The following is a 3,904-nucleotide window of genomic DNA, read 5'->3' as shown; positions in this document are numbered from 1 at the left end:
CAAGGCATGTGAAGCGTCTGGGGTAAACCATGGAAAGCTGTGTAGGTATGTATATTTGCGTGTGTGGACGTATGTATATACATGTGTATGGGGGGGGGGGGGGTTGGGCCATTTCTTTCGTCTGTTTCCTTGCGCTACCTCGCAAACGCGGGAGACAGCGACAAAGTATAAAAAAAAAAAAAAAAAATCATAACATAGCATTTTTCATGTTATATCCCTGGGGATAGGGGAGAAAGAATACTTCCCACGTATTCCCTGCGTGTCGTAGAAGGCGACTAAAAGGGAAGGGAGCGGGTGGCTGGAAATCCTCCCCTTTCTTGTTTTTTTTAATTTTCCAAAAGAAGGAACAGAGAAGGGGGTCAGGTGAGGATATTCTCTCTAAGGCCCAGTTCTCTGTTCTTAATGCTACCTCGCTAACGCGGGAAATGGCAAATAGTATGAAAAAAAAAAAAAAAAAAAAAAAAAAAAAGAAATAAATACATTGTTCAAGATCAGGAACTCACTATGTGGTTCAGGAAATATGCCAAATATATCATCAAGTTTCATGTGGCAGCCAGAGATACTATTGTTCCTCCCACACAAGTGCCATAGGAGGAGAAACCGGTGCGCGAGGCGGAGCAACACATGGGAGGGGGTATCAAACAGCTCGAGTCTCGTGGTGTACTGAGTTGATTTACTTCGCTGAGTAAACATGATCTCTTCCTGCCAGTAAACAACAATGGGATCTTATACATTCAATAAGGCATCTTAGGATCTTATACATTCAATAAGGCATCTTACAGACTGACGTGTCCACAATGGATTAAATGCGTCATTCCATTATTTTCGCAGTCAACTTTCATACGTCTGGCGCCAACATCTGCCCACCATAGGAGTACCTTTAATAACTCCTATCCTTACTCTCAACCACATGATCATATGGCATCAGGATGTATAAATACAAATGTCTCACTAAGAGTCAACTCAACCCTCACCCTGGGAAGCAAATGATACAATTAAACGATAAACAATACCCAAAGGGACTATACTGATCATCAACCTAAATCTACAATACATCTCAAACCCTCCAATCTCACATATTCAGTCTCTGAGGAGGCTTTACACTTCGTCCTGTTCTAGACACATAAGTTGACGACGGTGTCATGGAGTGAGCCTCATCAGAACCTTGAGCATATGCTGGGAAGGCGGCATCTGTTGGTAGTAAGGGACTATGAGCTTCATCTGTTGTAGCATCCTCCCCTGCAGATGAAAGCTCCAAGTTATGCAGTTTTTGCACTGGCCTACTAATTACTCCCTTTGCAGTCTTAACTTTGACACTACGAATTATTCCATCCTTCCCAGGGAATAGCTCAACAATCACTCCAAGGGGCCATTGCAAACGAGGAGAATTATCTTCCCGAACCAGCACAACAGATCCCTTCTCCAGTTTACATCTGGGTATGAAACCTGTAATGATAGGGGGTAAATTCAATAAATAGTCAGACATCCACACATTCCAAAACTTATCAAGTTGTTGATGTCTCAGGCTTTCTCGCTCACATAGGTCCTTATGTGACATTTCAGGAACCTGGCAATCACCTTTAGGCTCTCTATGAAATCCAGCAGTGCGTCCAATTAAAAAAATGAGGTGTTAAAGGGCTTACAGAATTAGGATCATCTGTGGCAAAGGTTAAGGGTCTGGAATTTACACATGCCTCAATTTCTAGCTCACATCTTGTTAAACATTTTATACCAAGAGTCTTTCTCAGACCTAATTTAACAGATCGGACTAATCTTTCCCACCAACCTCCCCACCATGGAGCATGGGGCACTTCCACTGGGGAGCAAGGGTGCCAAAGAACTGATGCATTTGTTTAGACATACTAATAAAAGTCTTGGCATTGTCAGAGTAAATAACTGATGGAAGGCCTCTTCTGGCAGAAAACCTACGAAAGGCAAGTAAGCAATCATCATAAGACATAGAGTTAGTCAACTCTAAGTGTACTGCACGGACAACTCCACAAATGAATAACAAAACGTACAGCTTCTTGCATGGAAAATCAGCACAAAACAGTGGTCCAGCATAATCTACACCTGTCACAGTGAAAGGAGGAGCAGAGTTAATTCTTAGTCCTGGAAGAGGAGCTACATACAGGCTGACGGCAAGCTTGTGAGTGATGTCTACGACTAATCATACACTCTCTACACCCTACCTTAGCAAGCTTTCTTAATCCGACAATTAAGTAACAAGATCTTAATGTTGAAATTAAAGTGGAAACACCAGCGTGTTTAAGAAATACATGTTGGAAACTAACTAACAGCTTGGCAATGTGACCTGCTGGAATAATCATAGGATACTTGCAGTCATAACTTAATTCAGCCTGGTCCAGCCGACTCTTGCTTCTCAAAAGACCATTTTCATCCATAAAAGGATTGAATTTCCTAATGTCAGAACTCTTAGGGAGTGACTTTCCAAGCATTAAGGCATTGATCTCTTGGCTGTACCTTTCTCTCTGAACACAAATTATTAACTTTGTCTTAGCTTGATCTAACTCTGTATAAGACAAGGGCCCAAAACATTTAACAGCATCATGAGGTTTACAATTGTTCACAAACCTTATTACCCAAGCTACTCACTTAATAGCTTTTGTAAAATGACCGGAGCGGGCGTAGTCAATCCCTACTGATGGATGCTCGGACACTAAGCATGTCACTGGGCTGTCTGGGAATACCTCCTCTACAATGGGCAGTGCTGCTGGTACCTCATCCTGTTGCATGGGAGTCAAGTGTTCAGAGAGCCAAGCAGGACCATTCAGCCACGAGGTACAGGAAATTAAGTCTTCAGCAAAGGCACCTCTGGAAATAAGGTCTGCTGGATTATCTTTACCAGGAATATGCTTCCACTGAACTGGGGGGATTAAACTCTGAATCTCAGTTACTCTATTCGCTACAAAAGTCTTCCATCTATTAGGGTCTCCCTTTATCCATGACAATGCTACTTTAGAATCAGTCCAGCAGTACATTTGTACATCAATTAAGTGTAGGGAAGTCTTCACAAATACAGATAGCCTAGCACCCAAAGACCACACATTAATTCCAACCTCGGCACCGACAATTTCTTGATAGGTGCTGCCCTTACCTTAAATGACCCGTCATTATCAGGAACTCTCAAGTATACACAGGCACCATACCCCTTCTCGGAAGCATCTCCAAAGGCATGCAGTTCTACATTTTGTAGCTTGTTCCATACAAGTTCTGGAAAGTAACAACGATTAACTTGCCATGTGTTAAGAACTTTTATATTTTGAACCCACTTCTGAAACCGGTGTTGCAATTCTGTAGGCAAGATCTCATCCCAAGAAAGTCCAAGTCTCCAAATATCTTGGAACATAATTTTTGCCATCATGATTACTGGGCATAGAAGGCCAAGAGGATCAAATAATTTACTGATGACACTGAGAACTGCTCTCTTTGTGGATGCTACCTCAAGATCCTTCAATTCTAAACCATCAAATGAAAAACTATCTCTAGTCAAACACCAATGTAAACCAAGAACCTTGGTCTCTGCATGCTTGCTGGGCTCTAAGTAGTTATTAAATCTGTCTTTTAAGGCATTGCAGTTCGAGCTCCACTTTGAAAGTGTCATACTGGCCTTGGATAGAACTGACCGTGCCTCAACAAACTTAGCAAAGGCTTCCTCTGCACTGTCAGCTCCTGACAACCAGTCATCCACATATAGGTTATCCTTTAGCTCTGCAATAACTTCAGAATCAGGAAAGCTTTTAAGATGATGTTTAACAGTTGCGTTCAACAGCAATGGGCTACTTTTCCTTGCAAGCCTTTCATTATTTTGGAGGCTACACTTATGCTCTGATTTCCAGGGAAGAGCAACCTCGTATCTATCATCCTTAAACTTAACTGTCTC

General features: G+C 42.0%; 1 protein-coding gene across 1 annotated transcript; it reads right to left on the bottom strand.

Annotated features, from left to right (window-relative positions):
- Positions 1-482: 482 nt before the first annotated feature.
- Positions 483-3,002, bottom strand: LOC139748495 (uncharacterized). Its single transcript, XM_071661573.1, has 2 exons — positions 2,617-3,002; positions 483-1,446 (listed from the first exon to the last, which is right to left on the bottom strand). The coding sequence occupies exons 1-2, from the start codon at positions 3,000-3,002 to the stop codon at positions 1,428-1,430; spliced, it is 405 nt and encodes a 134-aa protein (XP_071517674.1). The 3' UTR covers positions 483-1,427.
- Positions 3,003-3,904: the final 902 nt, after the last annotated feature.

This window comes from Panulirus ornatus, unplaced genomic scaffold (genome assembly GCF_036320965.1).
Source record: "Panulirus ornatus isolate Po-2019 unplaced genomic scaffold, ASM3632096v1 CTG_5113_pilon, whole genome shotgun sequence".
Taxonomy (NCBI): domain Eukaryota; kingdom Metazoa; phylum Arthropoda; class Malacostraca; order Decapoda; family Palinuridae; genus Panulirus; species Panulirus ornatus.
Note: the sequence above shows the minus strand (reverse complement) of the source record. Positions and strands in the feature narration are given on the sequence as shown.

What these genes read in the sequence shown, in the direction of transcription:
- LOC139748495 (XM_071661573.1), bottom strand. Translation starts at nt 3,002, where the DNA reads ATGTACTGCTGGACTGATTCTAAAGTAGCATTGTCATGGATAAAGGGA.